The 15,909-nt window shown below is 43.4% G+C and overlaps 1 protein-coding gene across 1 annotated transcript in view; it reads right to left on the reverse strand.

Moving 5' to 3' along the window:
• Positions 1-1,310: 1,310 nt before the first annotated feature.
• Positions 1,311-15,909, reverse strand: part of LOC126259745 (uncharacterized) — a 333,725-nt gene continuing 319,126 nt past the window's right edge. The window contains exon 6 of the mRNA XM_049956735.1: positions 1,311-2,251. Within this exon, the coding sequence (XP_049812692.1) occupies positions 2,032-2,251 (220 nt within the window). The 3' untranslated portion in view covers positions 1,311-2,031. The remainder of the gene's footprint in view (positions 2,252-15,909) is intronic.

The raw sequence follows: 15,909 nt of genomic DNA on the forward strand, positions 1-15,909 counted from the left end.
AGAAGGTCCAAAGAAGAGCAGCGCGTTTTGTTGCAGGTTCATTTAGTAAGCACGAAAGCGTCACAGAGATGATCAATCGACACCAGTGATGGTCACTGCAAGAGAGGCATTCTGCGTCAGGCCGTGGTTTATTGTTAAAGTTCCGAGAGCGTACATTTCTAGAAGAGTCAACAAATAAATTGCTTCCTCGCACGTAGGTCTCGCCAAAAGAAAATGAAGATAAAATTAGAGAGATTCAAGCCGACACGGAAGCTTACTGACAATCGTTTTCTCCACAAACTATTCGCGATTAGAATGGGAAAGGGGGGAAGTGACATTGGTATACAAAGTACCTTCCGCCACACGTCACAATCTGTCTTGCGAAGTATAAATGTAGATGTATATGATGTTGACTTCCACACATGTGTTATTCACAAATGAGTGCCTGCTATTTTAGCGGTCACTGTAGCCACATCTGGAGCTACGAGAGCCCTCAGGTGACTGCCTTTAGATCTCATCAACAGAAAAATTACTGTGAACGCTTGGGCTCAAATTGTTAATATCGTCTTCTAGGACTTGCATTTTTGCAGATCACTAAACTGGAGTTGCTGTACTTACCTTTCTTATTAAACTGGTGGACACAGTACAGTTTACTATGGGCAGCAAGCTTTAGTACCATTGCACTGTAGCTCTAATACATTTCAAAGTTAGTGCTAAAACACACGTAACTGTTTCCTTTAAGGAGCTTTTCACAAGCCGAACAGGACGCACGGCGTGGCCAGCTCTTTCGCTATGTTTAACGTTTCCCATTCATCCCCTCAACACCAATTTTTTTCGTCGAAGACAAATCAAGAAGTGAACTGATCGTCCGAAACCGTGATTTAGTACCGGTCGGTTCAATCGTTGTAGAGTTTTATGGTAATGGACGGTGAGTTTAGATGGGAATCCTTGGATAGAAGAAACTCTTTTCACGAAATACTGGCGAGAACGTTTAGAGAACCTGCATGTACGACAGCCCGCAGAACGATTGTTCATCTCAAGTAAGGACAGTACAGAAATAAACAAGGATGATAAGGGCGTAATAATGAGGCACCAAGGCAGTGCTCCGTGAACCTAGATGGTAATCATTGGATAGAGGAAGACGATCCTTTCGCGAAACACTATTGCTCGCTTTTGGGAATGGAACAGGAAAGCGACTGACTAGCAGTGCCACAAAGTGCCATCCCCAAGCACTGTACAGTGACCTGTGGATTGTGTATGTAGATGTGAAAGTAAATGGGTATTGCCATCAAGCATGTAATAAAACATAGAGCAAATCGTCTGAACACATGTTTTAACTTTATTCGATAGTGGTTTTAGAAAAATGTAATCTATGTTCAACTGATGTCTCTCATTCTGAGAAACATACAGTCATGTGCATTTATCTCAAATCCTTAAAAATATTAATCCTTCAACAATAAGTTATCATCAGTGTGTGACTCATCGTTCCACGAATATTGTCGGTAGGGTTCTGTAAAATTTAATGTTATCAGAATTTTTAGATGCTTAGGAGAAAGGCAGATCATCAGACCCCTAATCTTTCCAAATATTATAAATAAAGACAAAAATAAAATAAATAAAAATAAATAAAAACCAGAACAAGTAGATGACCTTAAAGATGTAGACAATAAAACAGAAAATGCAGTATGGAATAATTTCAGGACTGGACTTTGTACCAAGCAGAAGAACCCAAGAAGACCAGAATTACTTGGTCAGAGGATAGGGAAATAGCGCATTCTGAAAAAGTGGAGGTAAAAAGAAGGGCTGAAATAAAATTCTGTAATGCCCTTTGTAGTATACATTGTGTGGTCCAGCAGGATCCACACTTGAATAAGAGTAAAATGTATGGCTTTAGAAGTCAGTAGTCGGCAACGGATGTGTGCCCGAAGAGCAGCTGCTCTCAGACTGAGGGCACGCTCTAGCTGGCCGCAAGCAGCTGAACACGTTGCAGGTGGGCAGCGAGTGCTCGATGCCGCCTGTACTGGAGAGGGGTGTGCGGCGCCCCAGACACCGCTACAGTTGCCCACTGTCCACCAGCTCCTTGACGAGCCCCGCCATGCGTCGAGCGCACTCCTCGGTGCACTGGTAGCTCCAGGCTGGGCCGGCACCAGCTCCAGAATCGCCGCCCTCTCGCAGCCGGGGCATTTCTCCAGTCTCGCACGTCGTGATAGGTAGCATGTCCAGCGCGAGGCCCAGACCAAAACGGCCGCAGTCTCGCATCTCCACCTCCAGCCTGGAAACGACAACATAACCTTGAACACTCTGTAAGCCTATCTTTATTCAGCTGGTTCCGAAACTTCGGCTATTAAACATGGAATGTCGAATCAAAATATCTTCAGCCGCCTAAATTTCCAGTTATTGTTTTACACTGAACCGACAAAGAAACTGGTATAGCGATGTGTATTCAAATACATCTACATCTACATCTACATTTATACTCCGTAAGCCACCCAACGGTGTGTGGCGGAGGGCACTTTATGTGCCACTGTCATTACCTGTTCCAGTCGCGTATGGTTCGCGGGAAGAACGACTGCCGGAAAGCCTCCGTGCGCGCTCGAATCTCTCTAATTTTACATTAGTGATCTCCTCGGGAGGTATAAGTAGGGGGAAACAATATATCCGATACCTCATCCAGAAACGCACCCTCTCGAAACCTGGACAGGAAGCTACACCGCGATGCAGAGCGCCTCTTTTGCAGAGTCTGCCACTTCAGTTTGTTAAACATCTCCGTAACGCTATCACGCTTACCAAATAACCCTGTGACGAAACGCGCCGCTCTTCTTTGGATCTTCTCTATCTCCTCTGTCAACTCGACCTGGTACGGACCCCACACTGATGAGCAATACTCAAGAATAGGTCGAACGAGTGTTTTGTAAGCCACCTCCTTTGTTGATGGACTACATTTTCTAAGGACTCTCCCAATGAATCTCAACCTGACACCCGCCTTACCAACAATTAATTTTATATAATCATTCCACTTCAAATCGTTCCGTACGCATACTCCCAGATATTTTACAGAAGTAACTGCTACCAGTGTTTGTTCCGCTATCATATAATCATACAATAAAGGATCCTTATTTCTTCATATTCGCAATACATTACATGTTAAGGGTCAGTTGGCACTCCCTGCCTATCCGCTGCAGAGCTTCCTGCATTTCGCTGCAATTTTCTTACGCTGCAACTTCTCTATATACTACAGCATCATCCGCGAAAAGCCGCATGGAACTTCCGACACTATCTACTAGGTCATTTATATATATATAGTGAAAAGCAATGGTCCCATAACGCTCCCCTGTGGCACGCCAGATGTTTCTTTAACGTCTGTAGACGTCTCTCCATTGAGAACAACGTGCTGTGTTCTGTTTGCTAAAAACTCTTCAATCTATCCACACAGCTGGTCTGATATTCCGTAGGCTCTTATTTTGTTTATCAGTCGACAGTGCGGAACTGTATAGAACGCCTTCCAGAAGTCAAGGAAAATGGCATCTACATGGGAGCCAGTATCTAATATTTTGTGGGTCTCATGAACAAATAAAGCGAGTTGGGTCTTACACGATCGCTGTTTCTGGAATCCATGTTGATTCCTACAGAGTAGATTCTGGGTTTCCAGAAATGACATGATATGCGATACAGAGATAAGTAAACAGCAGAATACGGTGCTGGGGTCGGCAACGCCTACGAAAGACAACAAGTGCCTGGCGCTGTTGTTAGATCGGTTACTGCTGCTACACTGGCAGGTTATCAAGATGTAGGTGAGTTTGAACGTGGTGTTTTAGTCGGCGCACGAGCGATGGGACACATCATCTCCGAGGTAGCAATGAAGTGGGGGTTTTCCCGTACGACCATTTCACTGGTGTATCATGAATATCAGGAATCCGGTGAAACATGGAATCTCCGACATCGCTGTGGCTGCAAAAAGATCCTGCAAGAACGGGACCAACAACGACTGAAGAGAATCATTTAACGTGACAAAAGTGCAACCCTTTTGTAGTTTGCTGCAGATTTCAATGCTGGGCCATCAACAAGTGTCTACGTGCGAACCATTCAATAAACATAATCGATACGGGCTTTCGGAGCCGAAGGCCCACTCGTGTACCCTTGATGGCTGCACGACGCAAAGCCTTACGCCTCGCCTGGGGCTGTCAACACTGAAACTGGACTGCGTTTAAAAATCAATTCTATAAAGTACACTAAGACAAAAATCAACAAAATTATTTATATTAAATAATTAAATAAAAAAAAATCAGTATAATAAAATAAATAATCAAGACATCCTGATTTACACAGTCTTAGTGAAATACTTTACTATGATGATTGCAGACATGTTGCATGGTCGAACGGGTCTCATTTCAAATTTGATCGGGCGAATGGACGAATAGAGGTATGGAGACAACTCCATGAGTCCATGGACCTGCATGTCAGCAGGGGACTGTTCAGGTTGGTGGAGGCTTTGTAATGATGTGAGGCGTGTGCAGTTGGAGTGATATGTGATCCATGATACGTCTAGATACGGCTCTGACAGGTGACACGTACCTAAGCATCCTGTCTGATCACCTACATCCAGTCATGTCGATTGTGTATTCCGACGGGCTTGGGAAATTCCAGCAGGGCATTGCGGCTTCCCACACGTCCAGAATTGCTATAGAGTGGCTCCAGGAACACTCTTCCGCTGGCCACCAAACTCCCAAAAACATTAACATTATTGAGCATATCTGGGATGCCTTGCAACGTGCTGTTCAGAAGAGATCTCCACCCCGTCGTACACGTACGGGTTTATGGAGAGCCCTGCAGGATTCATGGTGTCAGTTCCCTCCAGCACTACTTCAGACTTCAGTCGAGTCCATACAACATAGCGTTGCGCCGCTTCTGCGTGCTCGCGGGGGCCCTACGCTATATAGGCAGGTGTACTAGTTTCTTTGGCTCTTCAGTGTATTTGAGTAACCAGTTTCAGCGCTACATTACGCCATCTTCAGGCACCCTGACCGACCTGTACAAAGAATCCCACCTCTGCTCCAGTTAAAATAGGGTCTAGCATTCAGTGACTGGTATCCGTAGATTTCTTCGAAACACAGCGATCTCTTTCATTATCACTTGCTGACTCGTCGGCAGTTGTTATTTGTGACTGTGTCACTGAAGAACTTCAGTGATATTAGTAAAATGAACTGTGCTTATATGTATAAACGTTTTTACCGACGGTATGACCCCAGTTACAAACTTTATTTCAGTTCTAGGTCGCAAAAATATACTGAACTTAATTACATGATAATGAACAATCAAGAATTAATTTTGGCCACACAAAATTATCAAATGTGAAGTGCATCTGGTTATTTTAATTGACGGAGTTTCAGAATATACACTAGCGATTTTCTGAGTTTGTGATGCGTCATTCGAAACGTATCTTCCTACCTGTGTAATTAACACTTCCAGATACAACGTGCTGGAGTGAGGGGAATCAACGGTTGCAGTCTATGTATCGTCGCAAGATGACTGACCTATATAAACTGTGTCGTGTTCTGGTGATACATTAGTGATTATGCTAATGTACCCCGCAGTTTTTTTCTTACTAATGCGCAATGTACAAGTATAGCCAACGTGGTGAAATATCGTAATAAAAACAGTACAAATGTACCGAGTAAGCTCGGGAGGTGCTTATGTCAGTGACCCTCGAGATATTTGGTCTAACAACGAATGTTTGCGTAAGATACGTATGGATGTATATGACCATATAGACTACATGATTTTCATACAGTTCCCTTTATTGGTATATTAGCCACTGATATCCTCAACAACCCTCCTCACAATCAGTTATGTATCATTATTCCACTGTGTTAGAAGATCTGGTAAGTCCCACATGTTGGTTGTACCTACACATAGCGCTAAATCTTTCTTCATATACTTCTGCGTCGCAGATGTACGACTCTGAAAGAAACTGCGAAGGAGAAACCCAAAACCACTATGAGCAATTCTTTACTTGCTCTGACTGACGTAGCTTCACTCTCAGCATACCTCAGCTGTCATTCATCTCTCCAACAGCGAATTAATAATTCTGAGAAAGTGGCAACATTAACCCACCTTTGCTCATCCATATCGATATCAGTTTAGTTTTTCTTCTTCTATCTCAGCTCTGATTCTACTCCATTTGCTTCTTCATCTGTCCTGGATCAAATGGATTCTCCTGCTGCACCCGAGACATGCATTCCTTTTCCACAGGAATCTCATATTATCAAAAAAATTTAACACATTGATAGTAAGACTAATTTTACTGTAGTAGCATGTATTCATTACTGTAATTACCATTATTATTTATGTAGATGAAATAAGTGCATAAATAAAGAAGTGCATAAATAAAGAAATTTATTGTTAATGACAGAAGGTACCACAGTTGTGTTTGCTTACTAACCATCTGTTCTTCGTTCCAGAAAACTTTTATCAATAGGAGCTACACCACTTTACAGTTATTTACCAAAATGCCAAGCCGTGAGACATAATGGAACATTAGCAACAGCCCAGCCGCCTCTGAAGGAGGCGCCATTTTGTGCAGTTAAAGTCTTGGGGAAACATTTAATTGCTTCTTTGTAGCGCCGTAATTAATTTTCTTGTCACGCTGCATGGAAAAAGAGGCCGCTCCGTGCCAGCGCCATTTAAGTAAATTAATTTGGAGACTTCCGAAGAGGTTGTTCGCCGTCTCAGTGAGCAATATCCGTAAAACTAAACAATTGCGCGCCCAAACTGTATAGGAGAACGGGCACATACAACTACACGAAAATTTCGAACTTAATTTTGGTGAAATTTCGAAAGTGTTCTAGAAACAGGGCTTTTATGTCGCTGAACAATTACGCCGTTTCCGTATTTTGGGTATAACGCTCACTTGACACTTAAACTTCACGAGGGCAAACTTGGTAAAATCATGAACACAGAAAACAATGAAAAACGGAAAAGGATTTTCTAGTGCAATGCAGCTGAGATAATGAAGAAGTTTCTTTTAAAGAAAGATGGAGTTGGACTGTTGTGTGGTGTTGACAACAAAATATCTTAATGAAACCTGTCCCTGCAATCTATCTAATGTTGTTTGTGGTTAATAGCATATTGAATTAGGGTGAACTGTGAAATTCCCCACCATAGTGCTAGAAGTAAAAATTATTTCAATGTAGTCTGCGTATTCCTGTCCGTCGTACAGAATGGAGTTGTATATTCTGGTGCATTCGTCTATAACAGGCTACCAGTAGATTTAAAGTAGGAGTTTGGGAAGGGAAAAGAGTCGCATGGAATTCTCGGCTGGGTGACCCTGAGGGATAGCTGGGAGACATTGATGGATAGGTTCTGCCACCTAGAAAATGGTCTCTGCCTGCTTAATTGGTTTCATATCAGTTGTATTACCTAATAGATTTGGGGAACCCCGTCCAATTCTCAGATGCACCTGAGCATAGAGCAAAATTTTTCAAAAAATACGTTACATCAGTGCGTATACTGCGTAACAGCAGTTTTCGTAAATTATATGTAACAAGTTGTCAAATCCTTCAGTCGTAAGGTCAGGTCAAAGTTACTGTGCTCAAGTCAGACTATATATAAAATTACAATAACTTACAGCGAAGCTCAAGTATTAAATCAATAATATTTTATACCTTTGGAATATTAATGCCATTACACATTGTTGGTAACCCATTTACAGCTGAATCAAAACCGGTTATAGTGGGAGTCTGTAACCATTTTCTAAAAGCAGTAAAAATTTATGGTGTTAACAACAAACCTCTATGCTAAACAATAGTAAATATTAATCTGAAATGACACCGAGATATAATAAAGAACTATTTTATGCCCCATCAGCTACATAGTCAGAGCGTGAACGTAGGTGAATGTTCACTCCTAAGAACGTCTTACAATAAAACAGAAGTAGTTAAATTACCACATTAGTCTGTTATTTTGATCCATTGTATAATTATTCATAGTCAAAAAATTGTTGGCTCTGAGCACTATGGGACTTAACATCTGAGGTCATCAGTCCCCTAGAACTTAGAACTACTTAAACCTAACTAACCTAAGGACGTCACACATATCCATGCCCGAGGCAGGATTCGAACCGGCGACCGTAGCGATTCATAGTCATAGGAAGTAATTAATACAGTAGTATTTTCTACGTTATACGTTAAACAACATAATGTTCCCAATCAGCTTTTCGTTTAAAGTTAAGTGACATTTACAATGGAAATATCATTAGTGAACACGTAAATCTGTAATGCAACTGAAAACAATTACGATCCAAGTGATGAACATTGTTCCAGAAGAACACCGAGACACAGTAAAATACTATTCTGTGCCCCCTGCTAAGAAGTATGTAACAGTGAGAACGTCAAAGATAGAATAATAATTACTAGATTAATGCGTATACAACACAACATCACTTCTCGTAAGGTACAAGTTGCGGGTTGTCAAGCCTACCAGTTGTAAGATCAGAACATTATGTTGTTTAACACGTAAGCTGGAAAATACTGTTGCGCTAATATTTTTTCTGTGAACTTGGTTGATTGCACCAGGTGTCGAGCAAGGCAGTTCAAGGGATTTTAGCGATTCGTGCTTTATCATAAGACGTTCTTGCGAGTGAACATTCACCTACTTTCACCCTCTGACTATTTAGTCGATGGGGCATAAAATGGTACTGTACTGAATCCCAGTATCCTCCCAAACTAATATTAACTTGTGGTCGGCATAGAGGTTTGTTGTCAACACCGTAATTGTTTATTTGCTGTAAAAAGCGCTTACACACACCGACTATAATTCGTTTTAATTCAACTGTAAACTGGTTAGCAGAAATGCGTAATGACATCAACATTCCAAAGATGGAAAATATTATTGACTTAATATTTGATCCTGGGTATGAGTTATCCTAATTTCATGCACAGTCTGACTTGATTATACGTTCGGCAGGCTTGACAACTTGTTACATATAATTTACAAGAAATGCTGTTAGGCTGTGTGCACAGGTAGAGCTCGATCATGTAATGGATAGGTTACAAAGCCAACATTGCAGCTAGAGACCATTTTATTGCCAGTGCATTCTCACTACCCACCACAATGGATAGTCAATACACAGTTGGAAAGGGTTTTCTTCTTCACATACACGGAATCCTTTTCTCTCGGTGTGTGGGAATTGTGTCTTAAGTGTATCTGTTGACTGTTAATGACTGTAACGCGTGTAGTGTAGGGCCACGTTTGCGTTTTATGAAGATGTGAAAAGGGTGAAAGTGAAATCAAATGACGGCCCATACCTTGCTCCTCGCAAATAGCGAATAGCACCAAGGTGGTCGCCTAGGTTAACGTCCCCATCCAGACAGATGGACTTCCGTCAATAGCCTCACATTCCCCTCTCCTTGGGACAATGCGGAAAGATTTGGAATTTAATCCAGGGCGTCTGCTCGAAGCCTGGTGAATAGGGCCTTTGCGCTGCCACCTTGCCGATCAAATGTTGACGATAAATATTTTTTCCACCACCAGGACTGGAACTGGTTAGCTCCGTGTCGCGTTGGCACCGTGGCGAGGCAGCTAACGTTGACGTTGACGTGGACACGAATGGGAAACCGAACGTCACGAGACAAAGTACCGTCGGAACACGGGACCATCTGGTTAACGTGATTTTGCGCATTCTGTGCTCTCCAGTGGCAGTTGATAATTTTATTTGGCTCGCAAACAGTTTGTTCACGAAAATGGAGGTGCATAAAATTCCTAAGTTAGCTCTACTAAAATGCACATTTCCTCCCTATTCCACATGCTATTCCTATTGTTCTGTCTGTGGTGTACACAACTAAAAACTTCAACACCCGTGAACAAGTAATAAGACAAAAAAGAAAGATAAATCTCCAATAAGAAAACATCGGTTTATAAAACTTCACGAAATCCAACAAACTCATTCCTGCCAGAAAACGTATTTACATTTACCTAACATCAAATACTACAGAAATTATTTCTATACGTTTCGTAAGAAAGACCCACATCCATCTGGAAAACGCGAAGGTGAAAAAAGGGGCCGGTCCCAGTGGCCGACCGGTTCTAGGCGCTTCAGTCTGGAACCGCGCGACCGCTACGGTCGCAGGTTCGAATCCTGCCTCGGGCATGGATGTGTGTGATGTCCTTAGGTTAGTTAGGTTTAAATAGTTATAAGTTCTAGGGGACTGATGACCTAAGAAGTTAAGTCACATAGTGCTCAGAGCCTTTTGAACCAATTTGCTCCACACAGATCACCGACTCAAGCGTGTTTAGCGTAGTGGGATGCTTTCAGTAGACAGTGTCTTCCAATGTGTCCCACAAAAAGTAGCCACAAGGAGTAAAGATCGGGCGAGTATGAGGCCAATCCGTCCCTGTGCCAGTAAATTTGCAACATTCCAACGCAGTGGGTCTATTTCCGAAGTATTCACCAAGAAAACGAAATTCCTGTTCGGTGCGACGTGGTCTGGCCCCATACTGCATCAGCCACTTGGTGTCTAGTCGCTCCTCCAACGCTAAATGTGTGGCGACAAATTTTTCCAAAACTGCAACGTAACGTTCACCAGTGATCGCTTCTCGCATGAAAATAGGGCAAATAGTGTCTCTGCTCCACCTCGGAGCCAAAACAGTAACTTTGGGAGAATACAGTGGTTTCGCTTCACACAAATGAGGATTTTCAGAACCCCAAAATCGCCAGTTTGTTTATTCACGACTCCGTTAAGGTGTAAGTGTGCCTCATCTGTGAACCAGATGCAGGCAACGTGAAATCCTTAATTACCAATCATTGTGAAAATTTTGGTTCGCTAAGTCGGTACTCTGTCGCACATCTCGTACACGCATGGCCTGTTGTGTTAGGTTTGAGCGGAATCATGTATAGGCCTACGCACTGTCTCAGTATTTTCTGCGAGTTGGAAAGCTTCGAATCAGACTTTGCTATAATACTGTCTCAGTATTTTCTGCATGCTGGAAAGCGTCAAATCAGACTCTGCTATAATTCTTTGGATGGATTTTCTTTGGTTGTCTTGATAATTCCAAAAACCGTGGTGACATTTTCAGAAGTAACTACAGTTTGCCTGGGGCCAACATTCCATGCTAGATCATCATCCATATTGCCTATTCATTCGAATTTGGCTAAAAGCTTGCGAATGTGTCTCGAATTGGATTCTTTTGGAACAATGAATCGTGTTTGAAAACTGTGCCTTGTTGCCGTAGGACTGTGTTCTGACATGTGGTATTCCAGTATCAGAAAAACACGTTGTTCAGAGGAACACATGTTTTCAATCTCTTCCTTTGGTACGCTAACCTCCCTTCACCTTTCAACGGCGGAACTGATCGCTCTGAGCTGCACCGCGCAGTTTATATTTCCAAAGTTTTGTACAACTTCTGTATAAAGTTCTTACAGCTTTCACAATATAATACCGAGTGATGAACTTTTCTATCGATCTTAGTTGTCGAGACATTTAGTTATGAAATCAGGGACACTTTCTTTGGACATCCTGTATCTGCATGCAGTGATCGATATCCATACATTCACTGCTGCACCTTCTACGCTGGTCTCACTGCCTAAGATCTGAGACGAAAGCGGCCTCAGCCAATGAGAACTGATGACGCCGAGAGGCTGAACATGGTTTCCAAGTTTTGAACATGAAAAACCATTCTTCTCCATGTCTCTTCTATTCTAGACCGCTCTTGAATGAAAGTGTGCATTTAACTGTGTGTGATGTGGTGTGCTAATGAGCGTAGGTGCATTGGGTTATACTGAGAAGGAGAGACAGCTATGTATGAAAGCAGCTATTTATTTGTATTGGTGAAGTTATAATCAGAGCTACAAACAGATCCTCTTCATGCGTCTGCTACGGAACTCAAGGTAATGTTTTTCTAAAACTACATGCTTCACGTGCCATGCTGGAATAGTCAGACTCCTTATGCACTGAGCGAGGTGGCGCAGTGGTTAGACACTGGACTCGCATTCGGGAGGACGACGGTTCAATCCCGCGTCCGGCCATCCTGATTTAGGTTTTCCGTGATTTCCCTAAATCGCTCCAAGCAAATGCCGGGATGGTTCCTTTCAAAGGGCACGGCCGACTTCCTTCCCCGTCCTTCCCGATGACCGCGCTGTCTGGTCTCCTTCCCCAAAAACCAACCAACCAACCTTATGCACTGTTATCGAATGAATAATAGAGTGATATACGAAAGCTGCGTTTAACGTAGATCACATTTAGTTCTGTTTACATGCTGCATTTGATTTGTGATCAGGTTTAGGAAGTCGGTATTTCATTCACCAAAATGATTTTCTGAATTGTGAGTATTTTTCAAATGTTTGTTATGGAACAGGCCTTTGTATGACTCTGCCGAGGGCACGTGGTTAGTAGCATCCACTCGTGCGAACTTATAATGTAGAAATCAGCAATGCTAAGAAACGCTGAGCTAAGGCATTCAAACAGAGCCTCCTTATTTCGGTGAAGCATAAGTTAAAGTAGTCAGCCCTGTCCTCACCAAACGCCATACAAAAAAAAAAAAAAAAAGGTTCAAATGGCTCTGAGCACTATGGGATTTAACATCTGAGGTCATCAGTCCCCTAGAACTTACAACTACTTAAACCTAACTAACCTATGTACATCACGCACATCCATGCTCGAGGCAGGATTCGAACCTGCGACCGTAGCGGTCGCGCGGTTCCAGACTGAAGCGCCTAGAACCACTCGGCCACAGCGGCCGGCAAAACGCCACACACACAGCCAGATTAGTTTTCAGCGTTAAAATTGCAGCATATAGGTTTTAGCTGCAGGGAACGCCTAATGTTGACGCACGGGCGTTCCGGTCACAAAAGTACGAGAACTATCCAGAAAGTGTCTTTCTTAAGTCCAGCTTCCACCGGAGCAAATGGAAACGAACACAAGCGAACAAGGTTTCGCAGACAGTTCACCAGTGCGCACTACCATTCACTCGTGCCTGTGAACAACTGTTTACTCTAAAGGGAACAGAAGATAACACGAGATAACGAGCAAAGTCTATGAACTCTGTGTTATTACTCTTTGCCGCTAATAACCGGTGGTTACAGCCACGATGCAGAACTTTAATACTGAAAGAGACTTACTTTGCATGGCAAGAGCATTGTTTTTTATAAAGTACGCAAAACTGCGTAGTAAAAGAGGAATTTAAACGTGAATTTGTATGTAAACGTGAAATGTGAGAAAACGAAATTTAAAAGCAGAATAGTAATTATTGACGACCAACATAACCCGAAGAAAGACTAGCATGTATTACGCTCTGGTTATTAGCAGCTGTAGGCATTTACGTTAGTGATTGTTTCACTTTCCAGTAGTTGCTATATCTGAGACAGTTTCTGATGTCCGTAGTGTCACATGCGAAGCACTTCAAGGATTTTACTAAACTATGTATAAGGAAGATAATGTCAGTAACATACGACTAATGGAATGTGAAATATACTACGACCTGACACGTAGGCTACTTGATAAAATCACTTACATTGTTGTTTAGAGGACAGATAGTGTGATTCCGGATAAACCATTTTCATGATCGAAAATCTCTAATCTAATAGTGGTACATGAGCCCTGTAACTGCGGATGTTTTCCTTCAACATTTGTGCTGTGTGTATCTTGGATCGCAGAAGCGCCTATAATATCTACACTGCCGGAAAAAATGCAGCACCCTCGAGGATTGTGTTCAGTTGCACCAGAGTATAATAAGTGCATACTGAGGGACTGCAGCGCTAGTAGTTCATTTGTTAAGTCATCGGCGATTATGATGGCGCTCCCGTCTGTGCATCCTCTGCCTTGACTCCGCAAGCATTGGACGAGCAGCGGTGGCCGACCGAACATCATCAAGGGACGAAATCCGGGCACATGCTGAAGGTCCTGTTGCATCAGGAACCATTGCCAACCACCTCCTTACAACAGCATTAAGATAATGCTTGCTTCTAGCCACGCTACCACTGACACGACGACACCGCCGACCATGGCTATTCTAGTGTCTTGAAAGAGTTAACTGGAGACAGGACTATTTTCAGTTTTGAGATTAGGTTCTGTCTGTATGCGACTCACGGGCGCACACGTGTATGGGGTGGACCAGGTGAGCTGCCTATTCCGGGGTGCATTCGCATACGATACGCAGGTCCCATTCCGGGCTCCATGGTGTGTGGAGCCATCAGTTACAACTCTCGGTCACACTTGATGTTTCTGCAGGGTAAAGTAACCATTGCGCGCTACGTTGCACAGGCTGTTATCTCCATGCTATTGCCATTTCATTTCCACACGAAGGTGATGTGCTATACTACTGGCCATTAAAATTGCTACACCAAGAACAAATGCAGATGATAAACGGGTATTCATTCGACAAATATATTATACTAGAACTGACATGTGATCACATTTTCACGCAATTTGGGTGCACAGATCCTGAGAAATCAGTACCCAGAGCAACCACCTCTGGCCGTAATAACGGCCTTGATACGCCTGGGCCTTGAGTCAAACAGAGCTTGGATGGCGTGTACAGGTACAGCTGCCCAGGCAGCTTCACCATAATACCACAGTTCACGAAGACGAGTGACTGGCGTACTGTGACGAGCCAGTTGCTCGGCCACCATTGACCAGACGTTTTCAATTGGTGTGAGATCTGGAGAATGTGCTAGCCAGGGCAGCAGTCAAACATTTTCTCTATCCAGAAAGCACCGTACAGGACCTTCAACATGCGGTCGTGCATTATCCTGCAGAAATGTAGGGTTTCTCAGGGATCGAATAAAGGGTAGAGCCACGGGTCGTAACACATCTGAAATGTAACGTCCACTGTTCAAACTGCCGTCAATGCGAACAAGAGGTGAGCGAGACGTGTAACCAATGGCAACCTATACCATCACACCGGGTGATACGTCAGTATGGCGATGACGAATACACGCTTCCAATGAGCATTCACACCGATGTCGCCAAACACGGATGCGACCATCATGATGGTGTAAACAGAACCTGGATTCATCCGAAAAAATGACGTTTTGCCATTCGTGCACCCAGGTTCGTCGTTGAGTACACCATCGCAGGCGCTCCTGTCTGTGATGCACCGTCAAGGGTAACCGTAGCCATGGTCTCCTAGCTGATAGTCCATGCTGCTGCAAACGTCGTCGAACTGTTACTACAGATGGTTGTTGTCTTGCAAACGTCCCTATCTGTTGACTCAGGGATCGAGACGTGGCTGCACGGTTCGTTACAGCCATGCGGATAAGATGCCTGTCATCTCGACTGCTAGTGATACGACGCCGTTGGGATCCAGCACGGCGTTCCGTATTACCCTCCTGAACACACCGATTCCATATTCTGCTAATAGTCATTGGATCTCGACCAACGCGAGCAGCAATGTCGCGATACGATAAACCACAATCGCCATAGGTTACAATCCGACCTTTATTAAAGTCGGAAACGTGATGGTACGCATTTCTCCTCCTCACACGAGGCATCACAGCAACGTTTCACCAGGCAACGCCGGTCAACTGCTGTTTGTGTATGAGAAATCGGTTGGAAACTTTCCTCATGTCATCACGTTATAGGTGTCGCCACCGGCGCCAACCTTGTGTGAATGGTCTGAAAAGCTAATCATTTGCATATCACAGCATATTCTTCCTGTCGGTTAAATTTCGCTTCTGTATCACGTCATCTTCGTGGTGTAGCAATTTTAATGGCCAGTAGTGTATTTCAGTAGGACAGTGCACCTCCATTACAGCTGCTGCCACTAACCGTGCTCTTCTTCGTGTGTAACAACTGCCCTTGCCTGAAGGATCACCATATCTCTCGCCACTTGACCACTTGCGGGACATGATGAATTGGGAAATTACTCGGTCTCCAGGGCCCGCAAGAACCATTACCGAATTGCAACAAATGGCGCAAGACACGTGGGAAAATTTATCGC

This window comes from Schistocerca nitens, chromosome 5, assembly GCF_023898315.1.
Source record: "Schistocerca nitens isolate TAMUIC-IGC-003100 chromosome 5, iqSchNite1.1, whole genome shotgun sequence".
Classification (NCBI taxonomy): Eukaryota; Metazoa; Arthropoda; class Insecta; order Orthoptera; family Acrididae; genus Schistocerca; species Schistocerca nitens.